At 62.5% G+C, this 23,818-nt stretch overlaps 2 protein-coding genes across 6 annotated transcripts in view; one reads left to right on the top strand and one right to left on the bottom strand.

Annotated features, from left to right (window-relative positions):
- Positions 1 to 445: 445 nt before the first annotated feature.
- The window catches only part of PC (pyruvate carboxylase), a 97,746-nt gene continuing 74,373 nt past the window's right edge, over positions 446 to 23,818 (bottom strand). For all 4 annotated transcript variants that reach the window (XM_078057744.1, XM_078057743.1, XM_036121455.2 and 1 more), the window contains 20 exons: positions 23,517 to 23,652; positions 23,176 to 23,360; positions 22,795 to 22,960; positions 22,523 to 22,668; positions 22,246 to 22,363; positions 21,890 to 22,041; positions 20,242 to 20,360; positions 17,544 to 17,706; positions 15,117 to 15,299; positions 5,105 to 5,249; positions 4,659 to 4,748; positions 4,348 to 4,569; positions 3,740 to 3,896; positions 2,987 to 3,227; positions 2,618 to 2,867; positions 2,176 to 2,420; positions 1,912 to 2,091; positions 1,587 to 1,835; positions 1,162 to 1,302; positions 446 to 1,068 (listed from right to left, as the gene is read on the bottom strand). In XM_078057744.1, the coding sequence (XP_077913870.1) occupies positions 820 to 1,068; positions 1,162 to 1,302; positions 1,587 to 1,835; positions 1,912 to 2,091; positions 2,176 to 2,420; positions 2,618 to 2,867; positions 2,987 to 3,227; positions 3,740 to 3,896; positions 4,348 to 4,569; positions 4,659 to 4,748; positions 5,105 to 5,249; positions 15,117 to 15,299; positions 17,544 to 17,706; positions 20,242 to 20,360; positions 21,890 to 22,041; positions 22,246 to 22,363; positions 22,523 to 22,668; positions 22,795 to 22,960; positions 23,176 to 23,360; positions 23,517 to 23,652 (3,537 nt within the window). In that variant the 3' untranslated portion in view covers positions 446 to 819. The remainder of the gene's footprint in view (positions 1,069 to 1,161; positions 1,303 to 1,586; positions 1,836 to 1,911; positions 2,092 to 2,175; positions 2,421 to 2,617; positions 2,868 to 2,986; positions 3,228 to 3,739; positions 3,897 to 4,347; positions 4,570 to 4,658; positions 4,749 to 5,104; positions 5,250 to 15,116; positions 15,300 to 17,543; positions 17,707 to 20,241; positions 20,361 to 21,889; positions 22,042 to 22,245; positions 22,364 to 22,522; positions 22,669 to 22,794; positions 22,961 to 23,175; positions 23,361 to 23,516; positions 23,653 to 23,818) is intronic.
- LRFN4 (leucine rich repeat and fibronectin type III domain containing 4) lies at positions 8,058 to 12,121 on the top strand. Of its 2 annotated transcripts, XM_036121457.2 has the most exons (3): positions 8,058 to 8,920; positions 9,380 to 10,738; positions 11,278 to 12,121. In XM_036121457.2, the coding sequence occupies exons 2-3, from the start codon at positions 9,390 to 9,392 to the stop codon at positions 11,837 to 11,839; spliced, it is 1,911 nt and encodes a 636-aa protein (XP_035977350.2). In that variant the 5' UTR covers positions 8,058 to 8,920; positions 9,380 to 9,389; the 3' UTR covers positions 11,840 to 12,121. The 2 variants fall into 2 exon arrangements, with proteins under 2 accessions (XP_035977350.2, XP_077913872.1); XM_078057746.1 differs by lacking the exon at positions 8,058 to 8,920 and having other exon boundaries at positions 9,035 to 10,738.

Genomic DNA, 23,818 nt, shown 5'->3' with positions numbered 1-23,818 from the left:
GTCCTCGACTAATGGGGTGGGAGGCTGGCCCAGGGTTTAGGAAGTAAAGCAGTGTGGTTGGGAAGCAGGTCTACTGACAGCTTGGGTCTGAACCCTCTGCTTCCTTACCAGCTCTGGGGTCCTAGACGAGTTACTTAACCTTCCTAGGACTCCATTTCCCTTTACATAAAACACGTGATTGATTCACTGCGTTAATGGGTGTTCGGTGCTTAGAACAGCACCCCTCTACCCAAGTTCTCAGTACAACTACTCCTGTTTGGGGTGCACGTACCACAGGTACTCCATAGCGGCTGAAACCAACACCATTCTCCCTACCCTCTGAGGAGGAAGATACAACTGACCTGCCCCTGCCATGGGGAGTCCCCCAACAGGCAGGCCGGTCCCTCTGCTGAGTGGCGCTGGGGTGGGGGGTGGGGGGGGCTGCTGCACAGGACCCGGCAGGGAGGGCAGGGGAAGCCAGTTTTATTGAGCAAAGTTCTCAGGACTGGACCTGGAGCCTAGGTCTCCTCCCAGGAGATAGGACCCCTAAACCTGCTCCCCTGGGCCTTAGGCCCACCACCTGTAGTCTCCCAACAAGGAGAGGACCCTTGTTTGGCAAGAGAGGACTATGTGAGCAGCTGTCCGGCAGGGAGAAGACAGACGGCCGGAGGAAGGGAATGAGCCACAGCAGGCAGAGCGTCTCCTGCCACGAACAGCTGAGGACAGGAGGTCCCGTGCCTCTGTGCCCTCGGGCACTGGCTGGCCTGGGCCTGCCCCGGCAGCGCAGTGTCTATGGAAGGGCTGAGGTGGGGAGGGCCAGGCTGCCAGCCTGGGGCAAGATCACTCAATCTCCAGGATGAGGTCATCGCCCTCCAGTGTCATGTCTGTGGTTACGTGGACCTTGCGGACAGTGCCCTCCATCGGTGAAGTCACCACAGTCTCCATCTTCATTGCGCTGAGCACACAGAGGGGCTGGCCCTTGGCCACCTTGGCCCCAGCTGCCACCTTGATGTCTATTACCTTCCCAGGCATGGGTGCCCCGATCTGGCCCTTCACGTCCTTCAGGGCCTTGGGGTGGAAGTGCATCTCCTGCAGAGAGGGCAGAGGGGAGGAGACCTGAGGCACAGGCCCCACCCGCCCCTGCTGCCTGGCTGGCCCTGGAGGGGCGGGGGGGGACTGTACCTTCATGGCCTGAGTGTCCTTGACCAGAATGGACCGCAGCTGTCCATTGAGCTCAAAGAAGACCTGTCTCTGGCCAGCCCGGTTCAGGTCACTCATGGCGAGGGCTTTGATGTGCAGGGTCTTGCCCCGCTCCAGCTCCACCTGCAGGGAAGGCACGGGGGCTCAGAGCTGGGGGTGGGGGACAGTAGAACACACGAGTCTGGGTAGAGCAGCACCCCGACCCAGTCCCAGGCAAGTCCCCCAACCCTGGGCCTCAGCTCCTCACTTGTAGCCTCCTGGTCTGTCCAGGGTGTTTTGGGTACCCACAGCCTGTGAGGCGGGGTGACAGCCAAGCCAAAGCCTGGAGCTCTAGATGTGCTGGTGTCCTTAGGGACGAGGGGCAGGGGTGCTGGGGTGGAGTGCAGACAGATGCCAGAGCCACTGACCTCAAACTCCTCTGCAATTTTGGGTCCCTGCAGGAAGAGGCGGGTATTGAGGCTATCCAGGGGGCCAAAGGTAGCCGTGAAGTCCTTGAAGTGGGCAAAGACGTCTGGGTATATGGCCGCTGAGAGCACATCCTCCGGGGTCACCTCCTCCCCATGCCGCTCTATCAGCTCCTTCTCCAGCATCTGCAGATCCAGTGGGGGGAGGGAGGCTCCAGGCCGCCCCTCCACCCTTGGCAGGTCCTTTAGCACCTGGGGAGCAAAGCGGAGGGTCAGGTCTGATGCCTGCACCCAGCCTCCACCCTCACACTGTGCTGGGCCTTCCTACCTTAGAGCGAAGGGGCTCAGGGAACCCCCCGTGGGGAATGCCGATGTAGCCCTGCAGGAACTCTACCACGGAGCGGGGGAAGGACAGTTCTTCTGCCTGGGCTTCAGCCTCCGCCCGGCTCAGCCCATTCTGCACCATGAACTGGGCCAGGTCCCCCACGATCTTGGAGGACGGTGTCACCTAAGAAGAAAAGCCCCTGGGTTAGGATGCTCGGCATCTTATGGAGGCCCAGAGGCGGGGATAAAAGCACTGGGCCTAGCTCACCTTGATGAGGTCGCCCAGCATCTGGTTGGCCTCCACATAGGCCTTCTTGACCTCCTTGAACTTGGAGCCAAGCCCCATGCTGTGTGCCTGGAAGTGCAGGTTGGTGTACTGGCCCCCCGGGATCTCGTTCTCGTACACGTCCGAATTGCCAGACTTCATGGTGGCCGTGCAGTCAAAGGCCGCATACAATCCCCGGGCCCCCTCCCAGTACTCACTGTAGTCAAACACATGCTCCAGGGGCACCCCTGCAGGGAGGCCAGGAAAACATGCTAAGCTCCCAGGTGCTCCTCCCAGGACCCCAGAGCCAGCTCGGGCCCCGTCTCAGATGTGGGTGAGGAAGGCAAGGTCAGCAAACCTGGATTCTGGCATAGGCCAGACGCCACTAGGACTACTGAGGACCACACCTGTGAGGGGAGTGGCCGCGGACTCCCGCTGTTCCTACCTGTGTCCAGGGGAGTCCCTCGGGTGCAGGCCACCAGGGCCCCCATGCTGGGCTGTGAAGTCATCCCGGACATGGAATCAGCTGCCACATCTACCACGTCGGCCCCAGCCTGGGCACAGGCCAGCATAGCTGCCACACCTGCCCCCGATGTGTCGTGGGTGTGGATGTGCAGCGGGAGGTCGGGGAATCGGTCCCTGAGGGAGCTGACCAGCATGGTGCAGGCCATCGGCTTTAGCAGCCCCGCCATGTCCTGGGGCAAGAGGGAAAGAGAAAGGCGGTGAGGAGGGGGCATGATGAGGGGGACATATCGGGGGGGTGATGGGCTAGGGGCTGGGGGAATCCTGGCGTGGGGTGCAGGGCTCCAGGCACCTTGATGCACAGGATGTGGGTGCCAGCCCGCACCAGCTCTTCGGCCAAGCCCATGTAGTACTGCAGGGAGTATTTGGTGCGGCTGGGGTCGGCCACGTCCCCGGTGTAGGAGATGGCGGCCTCCACCACGCCACCAGCGTTGCCTGCGGCCTCCATGCCCAGTAGCAGATTGGGCATGTAGTTGAGGGAGTCAAAGACCCGGAAGACGTCCATGCCGTTCTCTTTGGCCACCTCACAGAACCTGCGTGGGTAGGAGAGCCCAAGGGTCAATCCCATCTCACTGCCCCCCTGCACATCCCTCTCTGACCCTGGCCTGGCAGGGGGAGCGGGACCCACAGAGCCAGTGTGTGTGTGTGGGGGGGCGCCCCAGTGTGGGCTAGGCAGGGTCACCCCAGAGGCATGTGGCCTCCAGCAGAGCTGTCCTGCCCTAGTCGATCTGTACCGTGCAGCTCAGTCTGCCCAGGTCAGAAGGATCAGCTGGAGATTCTTGGCAAGAGTGACAGTCTGAGGGAGAAAGAGCACCGAACGGAGGAGCCCTGAGGCTTCCACTGCCCCATGAGTTAGCAGTCCTCCCAGGTCTCCAACCATAATTCTCACTCCATGAAACTGCCAGATGGCAGCCCTTGCTGGGGACAGCTACGAGGCTCGGTGTCAAGCCCTCCGCGGGGCGTGCAGGCCATTGCAGTGTGGCCCAGCACCCGCAGGGCCCTGCGGTACAGTGACCGCAGCCCCCCCCCCCGACCCCAGGCTCACTTGAAAACCACATTGTCGGGGTAGTTGGTGTAGCCCACGGCGTTGGCCCCCCGCAGCAGCATCTGGAATGGGATGTTGGGGATGAGCTCCCGGAGCTCCTGCAGCCGCCGCCAGGGGCACTCATACAGGAAGCGCATGGCAACATCAAACGTGGCTCCTGCACAGGGACCAAGAGGCCCGGGTCAGCCCCTCACTCCCCCGGGGCCTCCACCACACCTGCAGCTCCGCGGCCTGAGCCTCCAGCCCTCACCCCATCCCACGCATCGTCAGGTCCCTCATGTCCCTGCCCCAGCCCTTGCAGACTTTTCCCTTTGCTGCTCTCAGGGTAGCTCAGCACCAGTGTCCTCTGTGCCCCCTTTCATAGTCCTGCCACCAACTCTCTGTGCCGTAACGAACAGACCTTGAGCTACCAGGGTCTCAGCTCCGTGAGGCGCGCCCGGAGTCGGCCCCAGTCACTGCTGAACAAATGAACACCATGCCTTGTTCACTTCTCACTGGTTTCCTCGCTGTTAACATCTCTAGCCTCCGGAGTGGCCGGGGGCCGGGCCACACTGGATACCCAATTCCTTCCAGGTGCTGTCCCACGTTCCAGCCCTCCTCCAGCCTACCTCCCCAGTTCTCCATGCTGAAGAGGTTGCTCAAGTTGTGGGCAACATAGGGGGCAATCTTTTTGAGATCGTGGGTTCGCACACGAGTGGCCAGCAGTGACTGGTGGGCATCCCTGAAGGTCGTGTCCATCAGCAGCAGCCCCTGGTGGTTCCGCACAGCTCGGGCAAAGCCCTTGGGCCCCTCCCGCAGCAGGATGTCTCTGAAACCGGCCGGGGGTGGGCCTAGGGCAGAGCTGGGCATTAGCACCCATCCTTCAGGCAGCAGACCCTCCTCTTTGTCTCCTCGAGTTGGCAGAATGAATCTCACCTACCTATGGGCACAGCAGGGACCACAGGGTCTGTGGGGCTGGGGCTGGCCTTTACGGGGATTGGGGTGGTTGGGCCGTTCACCATGACATGACCTAGGGAGAGAGTGGGTAGCGGGATCAGGAAGGGCTAGGGACAGTCTGAGTTGAGGGCAGAAGTGACAGTGGACGGGCCTGGGGATGAGGGCTTCCTCCAGGATCCCCAGTCCTCTCCAAAGCCAGGGCCTCCTGGGTCTAAGCAGTGGGGATCTACTGAGGGCCACGTGGACGGAAAAGGGGGCATTTCTAAGATCAGGAGCAAGGAAGCTGGGCAAGGTGGGAGGGTGAAGCAAAGGAGGAGGGTGTCGGACCAAAACGAGAGCAAGGACAGTGGGTGCTAGGAAGCTCTTCTAGGCAGGGGGCCAGGAGCAAGGCATCTGGGAGCGGAGAGAAGGGCCATCTCGGGGCCAGACCGAGGTAATGCAGCAGCTTCTGAGCCCGGTTCTGCGCAGGCCGCAGCTGGAATAGGTCCGGGTTCTCATCGATGAACTGGGTGTCCACGGTGCCTGCCAGGAACTGCTGGTTGTTGAGCACATTCTGCAGGAAGGGGATGTTGGTCTGCAGGACAGAGGTGGGTGGGAGGGTGTCACCGTGTAGCATGGCTGGGGAAAGAAGAGGCTGAAGGTGCCACCCTGGGCCAGCATAGCTCCCCCCACGGTCCCCAGGATACTAGGCTGAGGTCTGAGGCCTCCCTGTGGGATGACATTTCCCCATCTCCTCACCAACCCCCTATCCTGGCGGAGTCCCCTAAGTTGTTCGGGGGCTGAGCCCACCTCCTCCCCTTTTGATCACCCCAGAGCATGTGCCGAATCACCTCTTCCTTCCTCAGGGACCTGGAAATTAAGTACCTCCCCTCCACACAGCCCAGAAAACGGGTCAGGCCCTTCCCACGGCACCGTGACATAAAGCGGCCATGCTTCTTGACAAATGTCCCTACCTTCGGCGACCCCCTTCCCTGCAACCTTCCACCCCCAAGAGCCACACTTTGGTATCCTCACTAAGCTCCATCCTGGTGGCTGACTCCTGCGGGCCCTCTCCCACCCTGCACTTGCTAACAGCTCCCACCTGGGCATCGGTGCCCTGGGCTTCCAGGACCCCCTGCTCTCCTCTTCCCCATCCCCACTGGGGGCTCCTCTCACCCCTGCAGGATGGAGTTCTCAGAGCTGTCACTGGGCCTCTTCTCCTCACTCAGCACATTCTCCCTGGGTGGCCCCATCCTGGGCATCCAGCTCCAGAGCCAAGACCCTAAAGTGGAAATGCCTCCTGGGCACCTCTCCTTGTGTGGCCCTCACACAAGCTCATCAAGTCCAAAGTCCGCTTCCCTCACCCAGTCCGCCTCTGCCTTCTGCTCGGTGCCTCACTGTCCACCCGGTTACCCAAACCTACGCTCCATCACCCCCAATACCCACTCCTGTGTCACTGGTCAAGCCAGATGGTTCTACCATGGCCATCTCTAGACTCTACGACCCCTTGTCTCCAGGCCATGCGTCTGCCAGGCTCCCAAGTCACGGCCCCCTCCAGCCACACCAGACTTCCTGTGCTCTCACGCAGCCACAGCTCTGCGCCGGCCTGGTAGGCACTTCCTCGAAGTCTGAACTGGAAGGCCTTTGTCTGTACCTCCTGCCCTCACAAGAGCCGGGCCCTCCCCCCTTTTTAGTAGGCTTCTGTGGGATCAGCTGTTGGAAAGCGCCTCCCTAGGCCTCAGCTTTTGCTTGTCTGCATTCTTCCTACACCTGGGAGCCCTGGGAGCGTTCTGGGGGCAGGGGTGCTGTCCGACGGATCTGTGTCCACCTGCTTTGTGCACAAGGGTCATTTCTGCTCACTGAACTGTTGGGAGACAGCATGAAGCTGGAGCTGGCCAAGTCCCACCTAGAGGCCATAAGGGAGCCTGGAAGGCAGCATGGAGCCATGTCCCATGACTGCCGGGCCCCGTGGGTGGAATTCGAGCGTGCATGTGCCTGTGACCACATGGCTGTCACTTCAGATAAGGCATCCCGTGTCACCCACTCATGACCTCTGTTGGCAACTTCAGTAGGGACTCATGCTGCTGGGCCCTGCGGCCACTCTGAGAAATTCTACCTGTGCCCCTCCCCCCCACCCCGCGCTCCTATCACCTGGAGGTCCAGATGCGAAGGGTGCCTCCCCCACAGTCACTGCAGAGTGGGACCCAGCCAACACTGCCTCATGCCTCTCTGGTGTGACAGATCTGCCTATCTGTCCCTGAGACTAGTCCCTGCCCCTCCTAAAGGGACATTTCAACTAGACCAAGGCATGGCATTTGAGAAGATAAAACCAATTTAAGCCATCTAAAGAACCTAGAACCACACAGTGTTAAGAGGGATTCTCAGAGGCCTCCCCTGTTCCACCTTACATTTCCTATTTGTAGGCCCCTCCCCCTTTGTGATTTTGTGGGGGATCGGTCGTCCCTATGTACTGTGAGGCCTGGTGGGGGCAGGAACCAGACCCATCTGGTTCTTGATGTACCCCAACTCTCAGCACAGAGCGGCTTGTGATGGATGCTAGTAGACTGGTTTGTTTAGAGTGAATGAAGACATTCTTGAAGGTGAAGACAGGGACAGAGATATCCCATGCTTCTGAGCGTCAGAGTTGACCTGGGCTAGAATCCAGTGCCTTCATTTTACAAATGCAACAGCTGAGGCCCTGGGAGTGGCAACAGTTAGGAATGGCTTCCAGCTGCCAGGTGGCTGCGCCCCTCACAGGCTACACTCTCCTCTCAGCCCTATGAGGCACGTGACTATGTGTAATTAATACCCCTCGGCCAAGATGAGTCAAGTGTTTTAGCGGTTAAATAACTTGCCTAAGATTAACCTGCTGTACCAGGCAGAATCAGAATTCCGTTTCCCAGGGGTCCTGGCCCACCCAGCCCCTAGGCATCATGTCTGCAGGGAAGGGAAAGGGACGGGGGTGGGGGTGTCCAGGTAGCCTGAGAACTACGAGATACCCGGAGGAAGTGGCGACTCCCCTTGTTTCCCGAAGAACCAGAGCGCGCTACCTGGTTCCGAGCACTCAGCGCTCCCACCCAAGCCCCGGCGCTCGGAGGGAGGCAGCCGGGAACTCTTCCCCCCACCGCACCCCCGCCGGAGCCCTTTCTCGGCCCGGACGAGCTCACCCTGGGCCGCTCTCCCAGGAAAACGGCCCGACAGGGGCAGAAGGGGAGGGAGGGGCTGCCGGCGCGGCGAGGACCACTGACGCACAGCTTCGAACAGCGTGCCACCGCCGGCCTGCTGGGAAACCGCGCGGCGCAGGACCAATCGGGCCGGAGGCGGAGGCCGGTTGGCTCCCGAGCACGCCGGGCGGGGCAGGGAGCCGGGAAGGGGAGGGAGGGGCGGGGCACGGCGCCAGCCCGGGGGCCGAGCCCTCTCCGCCCCACCCCGCAGCCGGCCTGCCGGGGGCGTCTCCCCAGCCCCTCACCCCCGCCCCCACCCCAGGCCCCGTGCCTGTTGGGGACCCTCCACGTGACTCGGTGATGCAGAACGGTTATGACCTTCAGCGTGTGTCTGTGAGGGTCCCAACAACAGTGCGGGTTTGCGCCCGGCCCTGCCTGTGGGTGCGGGGACGTGTGGGTGTGTGGGCATGTGTGGGTGTGCCGGGGAGGGTGCCCAGCGACATGTGACAAAGGCTCCCGTCTCTGGGAGATGGTGAAGGGGCCCGCGAGCTGGCGCTTTGTCTGGCTGTCTGCAGAGTGACGGTTCGCGCAGCGGCGGCGGGCGCCCGTGCGGTGCAGGATGCCGGGGCGCCAGGGTGGCCGGGGGCGCGCGCGCCTGTGCCGGGGTGAGTGCGCTGCGGCAGCGCCGGGGGACTGCGCGGCGGGCCCGCGCCGGCCCGGGCCTCGGGCGTGACCGGGAGCCACCCGTGGGCGCTGCGGTGGCCGCGTGTCCCCGTGACCTCGGGAGCCAGCCGGCCCGGGTGGATCCCCGTGCGCCCCTCCCTGTCCGCCCTCCACGTGCGTGTCCGCGGAGCGCGTGCTCGCCGGCGCGCACCCGCCTGCCTGTCGCCGCCGCCGCCGCCGCCGCCGCGAGCCGCCGGGAAAAGGTGCCGGGAACCGAGTGAGCCGGGGCCGCGGGCCCGAGCGCCATGGGCAGGAGGGCGCGCGGCGGGCGGCCGGTCAGCTCCTGGCCTCGCCCCCGCGGGAGAGCCGCCTGGAGTCGGCGGGGGCTGGCCAGGCCCACGGGGAGGCCGGCCCGCGCCCCCTGAGCTACAGACACCAGGTGAGGGGCCGCGGGGCACAGCAGCGGTGGCTGGCCAGGGAGGGGCGACGGGCCACGGGAGGGGCTTGGGGGGGGTGAGGGCGCCTTCCCTGGCGGGGGAGGGGATAGGCGCGGAGGGAGGGGGCTGGCGGTTCCTGGAGACGCCAGAGAAAGGAAGTTCCGGGACCCTCCCTGCTCTAGTGCCCACCTCCGCTTCCTGCCTCATGCTGCACCTTGTCCCCAGAGCCAGGACCCCCCTACCGGCTTGGGAAATGTGACCTTTACTCTGGGGGGCCTGGCCCTGCAGGCCCCAGCCTTCTTTCAGCCCAGGGTGGGGGGCCCCTGGGGCCTCTGACCCTGACACCCCCCCACCCCCGACCCAGGCCACGCTCTGGAAGCTGGCCCTTGGGACTGGGCCGTGGGCACAGCGGGCACCCGCACCCGCCCCACCTGTGCCTGGGCTCTGGCCCTTCCCTACAGGGCGCTCACCATGGCCCCCCCACTCCTGCTACTGCTGCTGGCCAGTGGAGCGGCCGCCTGCCCGCTGCCCTGTGTCTGCCAGAACCTGTCCGAGTCGCTCAGCACCCTCTGTGCCCACCGAGGCCTGCTGTTTGTGCCGCCCAACGTGGACCGGCGCACCGTGGAGCTGCGGCTGGCTGACAACTTCATCCAGGCCTTGGGGCCGCCAGACTTCCGGAACATGACGGGGCTGGTGGACCTGACACTGTCCCGCAATGCCATCACCCGCATCGGGGCCCGCGCTTTTGGGGACCTGGAGAGCCTGCGCTCCCTGCACCTGGATGGCAACAGGCTGGCGGAGCTGGGCGCCGGCAGCCTCCGGGGCCCGGTCAACTTGCAGCACCTCATTCTCAGCGGCAACCAGCTGGGCCGCATCTCGCCTGGGGCCTTCGACGACTTCCTGGACAGCCTGGAGGACCTGGACTTGTCCTACAACAACCTGCGGCAGGTGCCCTGGGCTGGCATCGGCGCCATGCCCGCCCTCCACACCCTCAACCTGGACCACAACCTCATCGACGCGCTGCCCCCGGGCGCCTTCGCCCAGCTCAGCCAGCTCTCCCGCCTCGACCTCACCTCCAACCGCCTGGCCACGCTGGCCCCCGACCCGCTCTTTTCCCGGGGGCGCGACGCGGAGGCCTCGCCCGCCCCCCTGGTGCTGAGCTTCAGCGGGAACCCCCTGCACTGCAACTGTGAGCTCCTGTGGCTACGGCGGCTGGCGCGGCCCGACGACCTGGAGACGTGCGCCTCCCCGCCGGGCCTGGCCGGCCGCTACTTCTGGGCCGTGCCCGAGGGCGAGTTCTCCTGCGAGCCACCCCTCATTGCGCGCCACACGCAGCGCCTCTGGGTGCTGGAGGGCCAGCGGGCCACGCTGCGGTGCCGGGCGCTCGGCGACCCCGCGCCCACCATGCACTGGGTCGGCCCCGATGACCGGCTGGTTGGCAACTCCTCCCGAGCCCGGGCTTTCCCCAACGGGACCCTGGAGATTGGGGTGACGGGCTCTGGGGATGCAGGGGGCTACACCTGCATTGCCACCAACCCTGCCGGGGAGGCCACAGCCCAGGTGGAGCTCCGGGTGCTGGCCCTGCCCCATGGCGGGAACGGCAGCGCGGAGGGGGGCCGCCCGGGGCCCTCGGACATTGCTGCCTCGGCCCGCACTGCTGCCGAGGGCGAGGGGACACTAGAGTCTGAGCCAGCTGTGCAGGTGACGGAAGTGACCGCAACCTCAGGGCTGGTGAGCTGGGGGCCGGGGCGGCCAGCAGACCCCGTGTGGATGTTCCAAATCCAGTACAACAGCAGCGAGGACGAGACCCTCATCTACCGGTGAGGAGGCACTTTGCAGCCCTCAGCCCCAGCCTCGCTCCCAGCTGCCCTCTGGGCCCCTCTCCACCCCTCCCGGACTCCACTTCCACACACCCCTCCTCAGCTTCTGAGCTGCCTGCAGGGGCAGGGGAGGGGCAGGCACCAGGGAGAGGTGGGGAGTGCCCCAGGAGCTCTCTGTCCAGGCTAGCCGGAGTTGGGTCTCTGTGCGGAAGCACACAAGCCTGGGCCACGCGGACGTCTTCTTTCTGGCTTTGGCCACGTGACTGCACCGCCTCCCTGGCTTGCCCTGGGCTTGTGCGTCCACACACACTCACACGCCGTCCGTCCCCGTGCTCTGTCCCCAGCTGCACACATGCATGCCTGCCTTGGCTGCTCTGCCTTCTTGAGTCAACAAACGAGGCCCAAGTGGCCCTAGGGGAGGGAGTGTCCCGAGCTGGGCCCTGGGGAGCATGCGGTGAGGGTGGGGGGTGGGCAGTGAAGGGGTCGGGGCTGGGGTCAGAGCCTGGAGCTAGGCTCTGACCACCCACCCCTGCCCGCAGGATTGTCCCGGCCTCCAGCCACCACTTCCTGCTGAAGCACCTAGTCCCTGGTGCCGACTATGACCTCTGCCTGCTGGCCCTGTCACCCGCCGCTGGGCCTTCCAACCTCACAGCTACCAGGCTGCTGGGCTGTGCCCACTTCTCCACGCTACCGGCTGCACCCCTGTGCCACGCCCTGCAGGCCCACGTGCTGGGCGGGACCCTGACCGTGGCCGTGGGGGGCGTGCTGGTGGCTGCCTTACTGGTCTTCACTGTGGCCTTGCTGGTTCGGGGCCGGGGGGCCGGGAATGGCCGCCTTCCCCTCAAGCTCAGCCACGTCCAATCCCAGACCAATGGAGGCCCCAGCCCCACTCCCAAGGCCCACCCGCCAAGGAGCCCACCACCTCGGCCGCAACGCAGCTGCTCCCTGGACCTGGGAGACGCCGGCGGGTGCTACGGCTACGCCAGGCGCCTTGGAGGGGCCTGGGCCCGGAGGAGCCACTCTGTGCACGGGGGGCTGCTCGGGGCAGGGTGCCGGGGGGCCGGGGGCAGCACGGAGCAGCTGGAGGAGAGTGTGGTGTGATGGGAAGGGAGGCGGCCCGGAGCGGGCCGGGGTCGGGGCAGAGGGCATGGGGTGGGCAGCTGCGGGGCCCGGTGGGTCAGCACTGCCTGGGAGCCCCTCCTGATCTTACCCTTGGTACCTCAGGCCCCCTTTGTACCTGGCAGGACGGGGGGCCCTTTCCCTGGTTCTGGCCTCCAGACCCGCATTCCTCCGACAGGTGCTCACAGCCACCGAGGCAGAGGGCTGCAGCCACCACGCGGGAGTCTTGTTTTTCTTTATAATAAAATTGTTGGGTACACCTCAGTGCTGGCCTTGACTTACCCGGCTAGGCTCCCTGAGAGCGGCGGGGAACGTGGGCCAGCAGAGGCACAGACAGGACAGGGTCAGGCCTGGGGCTGTCAGGCCTGGGGCTGTGAGCCCCACAGAGGTGGCCCAAACAGCCCGGGGTGCCCTCAGCCTCCTCTAACAGCCAGGTGCTTGGGGCTGGTGCTTCCTGTCCCAGGTGAGCCGGACCAGCCCCTCGAGAAGGGGAAGGGCTGTGCCTGAGCCCTCTGGGCCCTAGCCTGCGTCTGTAAGTGCAGAGAACACCCCTTCCTGGCAGGATGTGGACAAGATGTGACATCCTCGTGGAGGCATGGACGCCAGGGTGCACAGAGTGGCAACAGGGGCAAGGGGACCATGGCACAGCTCTTCAGGGCGTACGGACCTTGGCTGGCAACACTCTAACTCAGTAGGAAAGTCCTCATGGCTTCCACTGGGGACAACCTCATTCACCATCTCCCAGGGCATCTTCTGGATTTGTAAAATGTTATCCCAGAACAGTTGGAAAAGGCTTGGAATCCCACTGCTCTGCTATCAGCCCAAGACCTTCTGGAAGGTTCGTCAGTGCTAGAGGCCCTGAGCTCCCAGCTGCTCCTCGGATTCCCCGCCCCGCACGGCTTTGCTCTGGGCTTGTCTAGAAAGACTGAGTCAAACCCTTGCTGGACACTGGAGGGGCTAACACCGGGGCAAGAGGGGGGTGCCCACACCCGCAGGGCCACTGCCCTGCTCTGCCTCCTCGACCAAGATCCCTGTCAGCCTCCGGCCCCGGGCACAGCCTCGGCCAGCCTCTGAACAATCACGGCTCCCGAGCGTCAGCTGGGAGGAATGATGCTCCAGACACAAATGCTTGCAGACGTGTGGCTCCCCACGGTGCTTGGCAGCCCGCCCCCCACCGACGCTTTAAGAACATGCAGGTGCCTGGGCCCCACTGCGGAGGGCGGACACTGGCCTGTGATGGTGCCCAGACTGCGGCGGCCACCATACCTGTGGCCAAGGGGCGCGTGGCGTCTGTGTGTGAGGCCCGCCGTGGCTCTAACGGGCAGCCCGGGAGAACTGCACGATAGGTGTGTGCGCGTACACGTGTGCTGGCCAAGCTCACACACTGGTGGGTCTGCACAGTGTTCACACACACGTGCGCCTGCCCGCCCAGCCGCAGAACACATACCTGGATGTGGCCCAAGAGAGATCCTGGTTTAAATAAATGAAACAAGGTCCTCAACAGAATAGCAGGAGAGGATGAACCCTCCAAGGGGCCGTGGGGAGAAGGCAGAGGTGGCACGGGGCTGAGGGGAGACAAGAAGGAGCAAGGAGCTGCCAGGTGCCAGGTGCGGGAAGCTCTAGATGTGGCAGGAGCCAGCAGCCTCGTCAGGGTGCACATCTGGGGAGGACTCTGATGCCCCACGGAACCAGAAACACGTGTCCCGCAGCTGGCCTTCCCACCTTCCTCCTTGTGGGCCCCGTGGCCCCTTCTCTGCCCTCAGGGATCTAAGGCAGGGGGTCCTCATGAGCCTGCTGGGCTGGGGGACAGGTGGAAGGTCCGGTGGCCCGGGGGGTCACAAGCACAGGGGCCAGCGGGGGGGGGGGGGCACCAGTAAGGACGACAGAGCAACAAGGGCAGGCGGGTGAAGGGTGGGGCAGTCGGGCTCCACACTAGGGTCATGGTGCATGCTGGCCACCCGGCCCCAAAAGCTCCCCTAGGACACCGTGTTGGGAGCACCGAGGCCCCTCAGAGAGCAGCAGGTTGAACACAGGACGACACATCTCCGTACATGCGCAGGAAACAGCCCCCAGGCCAGGAGCCCTGAGGCTTCCCATGGGAGAGCACAGAGACCCCGACACCCCGGAACACCATCCCCTCGGAGGTGGGCCAAGGGCCTGAGGGGAGACAGCTGACCCAGCACCGGCCCCGCAGGTTCCCTTCCTCCCTCTTTCCCTCCCAAGTGCTTTTTCGAAAGCCTTCTGCACCCCCTCGGGGCCCCTGCCAGGACGCATCACAGAGCCGCGTCAGCGGGTGAGAGGACAGTGCCGCCCGCAGGCCCTGACCCACCGACCGAGCCCGGACCCCAGGCAGGCCCGGAGGCAGCCAGGAGGAAGTGACACGAAGGGGCCGTCAGCCAGGGCCCCAGCGCACAGCGTGCACGGCAGGCCAAGGAGGGCATCCCCTGCCTTGGGCTCCATCCTTTGGACAGGACAGGATGAGGCGCGGGCCTGCCCAGCAGCCACCGCACGGTAGGGCCGGGCAGCACAACCCACGAAGGGCAGAGCCCTCCTCCCTGCTCTTCCTGTGCTGCAGGGCGGCTGCCGGCAGCATCTGCCCAGGGGATGCCCGCGGGCATGTGGGCAGGGCTGGCCTCAAGGACAAGACAGCACGTGGCTGTGGTTTCGTCTCTAGCTACGCACACGGGGAACCAAGAGGCCATCGAGCATTTCAGGTGCTTGCCCGGCAGCTGGGCCCCGTGCCTCCCTCTGCCCTGGCTCAGGCCTCCAGCTGCAGCCTCCCTTCCCAGCGGTCCCAAAGGCACCCAACACGACGTCATTATGTGCCAGGCCAGGGGATGAGGGCAGTGAGGGCAGACAGGGGGCTCATTTTATGCAAAGTGACCCTGTCCACACAGGCTTGTGCTCTCTCACCCAGGGTTTTCCTGGGGTTCAGAACTACCCAGACAGCTTATTCAAAACGCAGGCTCTGGGGCCCCCACCTCAACCTGTGGGATCAGAACTTCCAGAAGGGAGGCCTGTAATATGTGGGTTGAACACAGACTCCAGGTGATCTCACCTAAGAAGGGCAAGAAGGAGCGTGGGGCTCCCCGGAGCAAGACTCCTGGCTCTGGCCGAGGCCCCCCCTGAGCATGAGGAGCCCAGGCCCACTCCCAGGGCAGCTGAGGGGCCAGGCCCCAGCAGAGGCAGAGCGGCCAAGGGACAGGACTGGGGCGGGCCCGAGAGCGCCTGGAGGCAGGCAGGACCGACAGCCTCTCACCTTTACACCTCGGACTCGGAACTCAGCAAGGGCTCTGCTCATCTTGGTGGCAGCCGTGGGGTGGTCTTTGCCGTGGGCGATGACTTTGACGAGCAGGGAGTCATAGTGTGGGGATATGACAGCCCCTTGGAAGGCAGACGCGTTATCCAGGCGGATGCCCATGCCCTCTCCGCTCCGGAACACCTGCGGGCAGAGGCGAGCAGAGTCAGGAACTGGGCCAGGAGCAGGAGTCCAGATGCGGCCCCCGGGCCAGGCTGGACGCGTGGGAACGTGGCAGGGCGCCGGGCCCCGCACAAGGGCGCAAAGTCTGCTAGCGAAGTTCCGCCTCATTTCCGCCAGCGAAGCCAGGGGCATCCCGCCTTCTCTGGCTGCCACACGGTCACTGCTTCCTTCCCCTGAGAGGAGCTGGCAGGGGAGGGGGCAAGAGAGGGTCCAGGACAGGACCTTCCCGGCCAGCCCCAGGGCTGCAGGCCCAGAGCTCAGCAGAGCACGGAGAGCGGCCCTGGGCAGGCAGGGGCCGAATCCGCCTGACCTTCCACCCGCCTGCCTGACCAACCCTCTTGCCTCTCATTCATCCCCCCAGACATTTGTGCCCACCACACGCCAGGCACCGGAGTGAGTGGCTAAAAGAGGTGTGTGCCCCCTGCTGGGCAAGGGGGCGGACAAACAAGGAAAACCGGACTGGGGACAGGGACACTGCAGGATGCAAGCTGGGCAGGGCGGGAAGCAGGCCAAGGGGTTTTTGTTTTAACACACACAGTGAAGGGATGGGGAAGGCCTCAGTGTCCCCCCCCACCTTCCCTTCCTTCCAAAAGGGGAGAATGGGAGGGAGAAGGAGGGGAGGCAGAGGAGATAAGATCCTAAGAGCAGGGAGAAGGGCCGGACATGAGGTGCGTGCCCGCATGCCCAGAGAGGGAAGCAGGGCAGAGAAGGACCTGGGTCCCGGAGGCAGACTCATGGGGGTGGGCGGGGGTTCCAAGTAGCAGCTGGACGGAGACAGGGTCCTGCGGGGACAGAGGTTCTGTTACCCCACGGTGTCTGGGGTAACAGGTACACACACGAACATCCGTGATGCGGGCTGGGCTGGGCCCCAGCAGGGCGAGCCTGCACCTGGGCCAGGGGACCCCTGTGAGGCTGAGGGAGGAGGACGGGGAGTGGGAGGGACCGCCCAGGGGGCTTGGGACACCCACTGCACCATGTTTCCGCTTCTAAGGGACACAGGCCTATGTTCGATAAAAAGGAACTTAATAAAATATTTAAGGGTGAACGCTCAGCTGTGAGCAGGAACTGTCAGCTAAAAATATTCTGTGGTAAACCAGGCTCAGAGGAGCCGGGCCTTGGACGTGGAGGTGGAGGAAGGCAGTGGTGCGTCGCAGGGCTGCCCCTTCCCCACTGAGGGCAGAGAAGTCAGGGGCCCCCGCTGGACAGCACTCCAGCCTTCAGGCTGGCCCCCACCTATGGACTTGGATTGTTCCAGAAATGGAATTCCAGTGGCAGCTCTCTGCCTCAAGCCTCCCAGCTCTGCAACTTTCAGAATCCAGATCCTCCCTTTCCCTCCCCGCATCACTTGTTTCTCAGAAGCCCAGTATCTGTCTCCAAATCATCCTGGCCCTCTCCCTGGGCCAGAACCTGAGCTCCCGCGCATGTCCTGCTTCCTTGGAGGCTCAGACCAGATGGGGAAGCAGTAAAGCAGCGGAGCTGGTAGGAGTGCTGCTGAAGGTTCCAGAAGTATTCTGAGCCAGCGTGAGCTAGAGGGCCAGGGGACAGGCACCCCAGCGGTTCAGAGGGCGCCTGCCCCAAGCAGGCCCAGAGGCTGGGAGTGGGGAGGGGCGGGGGAGGGCTGTCTGTGCTGAGAAAAGAGAGGGGGAGCAGGACATACTCCCGGGGGCAGAGGCACGGCAGGGCCGACCTCCACGTCTGCCCACCCAGCCCCGGGCGGCCCCGAGCCGGCCTCCTCCCTGCCTTCCACCTTCTCCCTGCCGTATGACTGCGGCATTGATCCATAATGGGCGCCTCGCTCAGCCTGTCCTCTCCACTGGGACATCTGGGCCCCAGTCCTTTGCAGCAACCCCCAGGTCCTGCCTTGCCAACACACTCCCTCAGACCGAAGGCAGGACAGAGGCCACTGCTCTGTCCTTGGGCTCTTGTAAGAAGCCAAAATCGAGGGCCTGGGCTTCGTTTCTGGGGACCCTACATTTGGCTCCACCCAGCTGGTCTGCTCCCTGTTCCGCACGATTCACTCCCTGGTTTTTTAATCTGTGCTCATGGCTGTCTCCCCCTGGAATGCTCTCTCCTTACTCTTGGACAGAGCCTGGCTCCTGCGTACCCTCAGCCATCCCAAGTGAGGGTTCCCTCGCCCCGCTGGGCACACAGGAGGGTCTCCCCGCCCACGAGACCAGGGCGTGTTCCGTGGGAAGGCTGACGTACCTCAATGCGGCCAGTGTCCGGCTGGAAGCTGCGCGCAGGGTCCTCCGTGGTGACCCGGCACTGAATAGCACAGCCGTTGATACGGATGTTCTCCTGCCGCAGGCCCAGGTCAGGCAGGCTCCGGCCCTCGGCCACGTGGATCTGGGCATGGACCAAGTCCACACTGCAGGGGGGCAGGGAGGAACGGAACATGAGGCAGGGGATGGATGAGGAGGGTGGTCCCCACCCCTGCCTGCCGACTCTTCATCCGCTCCTTCCCACCAGACCAGCAGCCCCTGCCCGGTGCCCACTTGGGTCGGGAACTCCAGGCAGTCTGAATAAGGAGGTGGCAGCCAGAGAGGGGCCAACTGGAATATTTGCATCTACCTGTTCTGGTACCCACCACCAAACGGCCCCTCCCCATACCCTGCCCTACTTTCTCCCTAGGGTCTCTGTCCTCCTGCCTCCCCCAAACCCTCGCTCGATGAAGCCGGACTTGAAGGCTCAGACACTCCGTGCGGAGAGCGATACGCACTACACCCCGACAGAGGCAGGGGGCGGTCTGCAAGAGAGCGGGGTTGTGACCACGGGGCTTGCTGAAATGGGAAACACAAGCCGTTGGGAGGGTCCACGAGGGGATGTGCCACGGGGAGGGTGCCGTCCTCCCGGGATCTGTGCGGTGGCTGGGCTTGTGCCCGAGACCCCACCCCACAGGAGATCTTAGTGCACAGAACTCTCCAAGTGTGCATGATTTTATAAGCTCAGCCTCACTGACTGCCATGCTCCTAAGGACAGCGACAGATTTCGAAAAAAACAAAAACCAAAAAAACTCAAGATTTTAAATGTATTGTCACTGAGTCTTGTGACAGGGACAGCCTGCAAATGGCACTGGCAGATTTTCCCCAGTGTCCTATAGAGCACTTCACAGTAGTGACGACGACTACCGTGCATCCCCGTATCCACACACCACGGACTTAAGGCTGTGTTCTTTTCAAGCTTGATCTCCACGATGATGCTCTGAGAGTCTGTCATTTCTATCAGAGGAGGAGGAGCCTGAGGGTCAGAGAGGCTGCAGCTCACCCAAGCTTTGTGTGGATAGTGGCCGGGGAGGAACCTGCACCCTGTGTCTGTGGGGTCTGTGTCTTTCTGACACAAAACCTCTACTCCTGAGCAAGCACAGACTTCCACCCTTAACACAGCAGGCTTGTGGCAGGCCCGAGATCGACAACAAGTTTACAGCGGTGCAATCGGGCAAAGTCTCATGGAGCCAGAATCCAAAGCCAGAGCGTCCACCTCAACTCAGCCTTTACCTCGAGAGGACAAGGAGTCTGGAAGCCTCTGTGCACCTGCTGAGCAAAGGCAGGCGCCCCCACAGCATCCTCAATCTCAGGTGGGGGTCGGGGGAGGAACAAACTGTCAGAAAAGTTCCAGGGTGAGGTGGACCGGCCCAAAGCCAGGGCTTCACACTTAAATGGCTCAAAATAGGATCTTGAAACAACTGAATGGTTTATAAAATGGGCAGATTTTTAAGTGTCTCTACTCAATGCTTATGGGAGAACAAACTGATACAAGCAATCTGGAAACCTGATTAGGCTTCGCTCAGGTAACCACATGGAAAGTGTCTATCCCCAGAACTCTTCAGAGGGGAAGGCAAAGAGCTAGGCACAAAGATGGTAACTGACCACCCTTACGAGCTGCAAAAACCAGAAACGACCTGAGTGTCTAGCAACGGAGGGCCATGTACCTAAGTTATGAAACACACACCTACAGTTTCAGAAAGAACAGTGGCCTGGAGGATGCTTTCAATTAAGTAGACTAGAAATTCTACACATAACATGTCAATTGTGTCAAACTATTTATATGGTAAAATAAATAAAGATAGGGGCGCCTGGGTGGCTCAGTCGTTAAGCGTCTGCCTTCGGCTCAGGTCATGATCCTAGGGTCCTGGGATCGAGCCCCGCATCGGGCTCCCTGCTCCGCGGGAAGCCTGCTTCTCCCTCTCCCGCTCCCCCTGCTTGTATTCCCTCTCTCGCTGTGTCTCTCTCTGTCAAATAAATAAATAAAATCTTTAAAAAAATAAAAAATAAAAAAATAAAATAAAATAAAATAAAATAAAATAAATAAAGATGGAACAAAACCAGGAGAGTTAGAGCACGCACAAGCAATGCTGCGCTGGGCTGGCAACTGTCTTGCCCTGAGCCTCCGGCTCCTCATCTGAAACCCCGGAGATGAGACCTTCCCCCGGCATACCCGGCCCGAGCCGCCTCAGCATCCTGGTTCTGAGGGTGGAGTTCTCAATCTTTTTATTTGCTCCTTAATTCTTACAATAGGCATATAATGCTTTCCTTTCCTTTTTCTTTTCCCTCCTTCCTTCCTTCTTTCTCTCTCTTTTTTTTTTTTTTTTGAGAAAGAGAGAATCTTAAGCAGTCTCCATGCCCAGCACAGAGCTAGATGCAGGGCTCTATCCCACGACCGAGATCATGGCCTGTGCTAAAGTCAAGAGTTGGACGCTTAACCCACTGAGCCACCCAGGCGCCCCAAATATAATGCTTTTCCAATAATAATTTTTGTAAAAAGTAAGTACCTAGATCCCTGACTGCTCTCTAGCATAGTGGAGATACGCTGAGCTCCCCAGGAGCTGCTGACATGGATTTCACCAGAAACCTGGAAGCTGCCCCTTCCCAGAGGCTGCCGCCCCCACCACCCCCGCCCCACTCACTCGGTGATCTCCTCGGTGACAGTGTGCTCCACCTGCAGGCGGGAGTTGACCTCGATGAAGTAGTGCTTGCCGTGTCTGTCCACCAGGAACTCCACCGTGCCCGCGTTCTCGTAGCCCACCTGCGGGGCGGTCGCGTCAGCGGGGCCCGACTGATGGGGCCTGGCAGCCACTCTGGCTCAGCCTCAGCCATCGGGCCGGTTCCAAAAGGAACAGACCGCCACATGCCCTGCCCCAATGGAAGGCACAACCAGCCCTGCCCCGAGGCGAATGCCCGCAGCCCACGTAGCCCGCGGCTGGGCCCCTGCCTGGCTGGCTCCCCAGGACTCCGCCTGAGCCTCTGGTGGCTGCACTGGCTTGTCTGGGGCAAGATTCAGCAGCTGCCACGGGCCCCAGACTCGGCACCCTCTCCCCGGAGGACAGCATCCCAGCACCCTCTCAGCCACGTCTACCCCGGCCTCTGCTGGACCTCCTCACTCTCAGAGGGTTTTCAGAAAGTTCCCCTCTGCTCTACTCGTCACCACCTCTGGCCATGACCCAAAGAGGTGTCTGCTGAGAGGAACCAACAGTGATGATTCTAATGCAAAACTCAACCCTCATTCCAGTCTCACTCTGGTCCTACCAGAACCACAAAACAGACTTCAGTTAGCTCCCTCAAATCTGTTATAGAGTGACACGTGGCCTAATAAGCCAATAAATTAGACCCAGCTCCAGGTAAGATTACTCCTCATATGAAATAACCCAAATGTCAACTCTAAACTAGAGCCTCACCAAGCCTCATATTAACTGTGGCTGAAACCTCTCTGCAGAGTGCTGCCCCTGTCTTTCAGCCAGGTAAGGTCACAGAATCATCTGCTGTGAGAGGTCTGCGGGAGCACAGCTCTGGAAGGAGAGCAGGGCCGGCCCACCCTGTCTGCTGGGGAAGGCAGATCTGAGAAGATGCTCTCCCTCGGGGCCCCGGGAAGGGGAGGCCGGGGTGGGGGCAGGGTGCCTGGACTCTGAGAGGGGGTGGGCTCTCTTCCGAACAAAGAACAGACAGCGGGACCCCTGCTCCAGGCCTGGCCACGGCAGGTGGTCTCCGGGGCAGGCCTGGGGGGCAGGTCACTGCTGGGGAGCCAGTATGCCATCTCCCGCCTCCATGCCCAGGAGAGCGAAGACTGGCAGAGGAGGACCTGAGGATCAATGGGGGGCAACAGATGTGATGCCGGGGACGGTCGAGAATGAATGAGAAGAAATGCCTTAATAATGTTTCTTAATCTTGCCAGAACCCACTGGATCTCATTCCTTTTGTTCCAGTGGTTAGTCAGTGCCACGCAGAAGCTCCATCTGTGCACAGTGGCCAGTGGCCTCTTTCCCTCCCTCTTCTCAGCCTTTCTGGACTCCAGGCTTGGGTCTCTGGGCCTGGAACCTCTGCTCCTCACACAGCGAGGATCCCAAAGAGCCCGTGTCAGCCCTTTCTCCTCCCAGACGGGCCCTACCCCACCCTCCCAGAGCCAGTCACTCTGGGCCCCCCTGCTCCCTAGCAGACCGTCCCCATCCGGGCAGGACCCCTGGCATGAGGCCTAAGCCAGCAGGAGCTCAGAGGGAGCCTCTAGGAACAGGCTCCTTATCTCCGCCTGGGAGACTGTCCCCAAAGGCCCCTGCCCTTCACCTGCTTAGCAAGTTTGACAGAGTCACTGGTGAGCCGCGTCCGAAGCTGGGGGTCCAGGTGGGCGGCAGGGGCAATCTCGACCACTTTCTGGTGCCGCCGCTGGATGGAACAGTCTCGCTCGTACAGGTGCAGAATGTTCCCGTACTGGTCTCCTAAAGTGAGAGGGAAGCTCGGCTTCTCCAGGGGTCTAAACACTTCCCTAATACCCACCAACCCCCACACAACTACTAGGGCCGGTCAATGCCGGCTCCCAGCAGTCGGAGCAGTGAGCAGAGAAACCACCACCACCAAGGCCTGGGCCCTGACCAGTCCAGCCTCCACAGCCTGCCTTGGGCTGTGGCCCCGTGAACGCTCACCTAGGATCTGCACCTCGATGTGGCGCGGCTTCTCGATGAACTTCTCCACAAACAGCGCTCCGTTCCCAAAGGCGGCCAGAGCCTCCGAGTAGGCCCGGTTGTAGTTTTCCTCCAGCTCCTGAGAGGCAGGCAAGCGGAGCAGACACTGGGCCCTACAGCTCTGTCTCACCCTCTGCAGGACCCCACCCACTCTCGGAACCCCAGGGTCTGCTCTGTGGGTGGCCTCACAGTCCAGCTGGGCTCCCTGCTCTGCTCCCAGCCCTGGGCTTCTGCTCACCTCATAGCTGTGCACGACCCTCATGCCACGCCCCCCGCCCCCATAGGCGGCCTTGAAGATAATGGGGAAGCCGTAGGTGTTGGAGAACTCATGGGCCTCGTGCAGGGAGGTGATGGGGGCGTCTGTGCCAGGGACCACGGGGACACCTGTTGGGAGACAGGCACGTGGGTCCTCTGTAACAGGCTGGAATCCCTGCCCAAACCCGCCAGCCCCCTCCTCGGACAGCCCCTCCTGAGCCGTGCGGCCCCTGGTGGCCTCTCGGCCACACGTACCTGCAGCAATGGCAATGGCCCGGGCCTCCACCTTATCTCCCATCTTGCGGACCACCTCGGGGCTCGGCCCGATGAAGCGCACACCGGCATCCTGGCAGGCCTGGGCGAAGTCCGCTCGCTCCGACAGGAACCCGTAGCCAGGGTGCACCGCATCCACGTTGTTTTCCTGGGGGCAGGAGCAGTGAGAGGAGTGCAGCAGCTCTCCAATTCCTTCACACAGGCCCAGAGCCAACCCCGTGGCCCGTGCACCTCCCCCCACCACACTTGGTTCGTTCGTTCATTCATTCATTCATTCATTCATTCATTCATTCCCCTATTCACAGACACTTACTGCGGTTGGCCTGGAGGCCACGCATAGCACCCAGGCCCCACCCTGATCACCTTGGCCACCTTGATGATGTCTGGGATGTGCAGATAGGCCTGCACCGGCGCGAGGCCACGGCCGATGAGGTAGGCTTCGTCTGCTTTCTGCCGGTGCATCTGGCCTGTGTCCTGCTCCGAGTAGACAGCCACAGTGCGGATACCCAGCTCTGTGCAGGCCCGGAACACGCGGATGGCAATCTCACCTTGAAGGGAGCGGGCAATGGACAAGACGCTAGATTCCTGGGTCCTTACAGAAGCAGAAGCGAGGCGGGGAGCTGGTACGCAGGGCAAGGGCAGAACAGGAATGCTAAGGCTGGGCTGGATACGTGGTTCCTCTCGCCGGCCCCAAGGGCACTCACCTCTATTGGCCACCATGACTTTCTTGATGGGCTTGTACTCCAGGCGCCGGACATTTGGGGAGGCAGCGGGGGCGGTGGAGGCTCGGCGGATACGCAGGAGCCTCAGGCCCCCACGGACAGTTTGGAACTTCAGCATCTGGGAAGTCAGAGCCGGGTTAGAGCAGATTCGGCAAAGAGGGTTCCCCTCAGGAAGAGTGAGGGTCCCGCCCCAGCCCCCCTCCCCCACTGCCCCTTAGTGCCCCACACGAAAGCCAGCAGGCTCACCCTCAATCCCTGGCCAAGCCCAATAATCCCTGGGGTAC

Source organism: Halichoerus grypus, chromosome 11 (assembly GCF_964656455.1).
Source record: "Halichoerus grypus chromosome 11, mHalGry1.hap1.1, whole genome shotgun sequence".
NCBI lineage: Eukaryota > Metazoa > Chordata > Mammalia > Carnivora > Phocidae > Halichoerus > Halichoerus grypus.
Note: the sequence above shows the minus strand (reverse complement) of the source record. Positions and strands in the feature narration are given on the sequence as shown.